Below are 285 nucleotides of genomic sequence, written 5' to 3' on the forward strand. Positions count from 1 at the left end.
TGTTGGAAAAATACATATCAAGCACATAATTCTTCGAAAGTTTGTTGGCAACGAGAAATTTCAGGACGTATTATCGGAACTGAGAATTGTTTGTATTTGGATGTCTTTACTCCTGAAGTTAGATACGATTTACCATTACCAGTAGTCGTCATGATTGGTGCTGAAACTCTTAGCGGTGGTTCTCCAGGTGTAATGCAACCTTCTGCAAAACTTGCTCGTGTTCGTGATATGGTGTTTGTTAGACCTAACTTTCGGTTAGTTTTCATTCTTTATTTTAATTTTTCT

The 285-nt window shown here is 36.5% G+C and overlaps 1 protein-coding gene across 1 annotated transcript in view; it reads left to right on the forward strand.

Moving 5' to 3' along the window:
- The window catches only part of LOC102676048 (neurotactin-like), a gene marked incomplete at its 3' end in the record, with an annotated part of 5,306 nt that extends 5,027 nt beyond the window's left edge, over positions 1 to 279 (forward strand). Inside the window, 1 exon segment of the mRNA XM_031510670.1 lies at positions 1 to 279. This exon segment is cut by the window's left edge and continues 18 nt beyond it. Within this exon segment, the coding sequence (XP_031366530.1) occupies positions 1 to 279 (279 nt within the window).
- Positions 280 to 285: the final 6 nt, after the last annotated feature.

Source organism: Apis dorsata, unplaced genomic scaffold, assembly GCF_000469605.1.
Source record: "Apis dorsata unplaced genomic scaffold, Apis dorsata 1.3 scaffold_251, whole genome shotgun sequence".
Classification (NCBI taxonomy): Eukaryota; Metazoa; Arthropoda; class Insecta; order Hymenoptera; family Apidae; genus Apis; species Apis dorsata.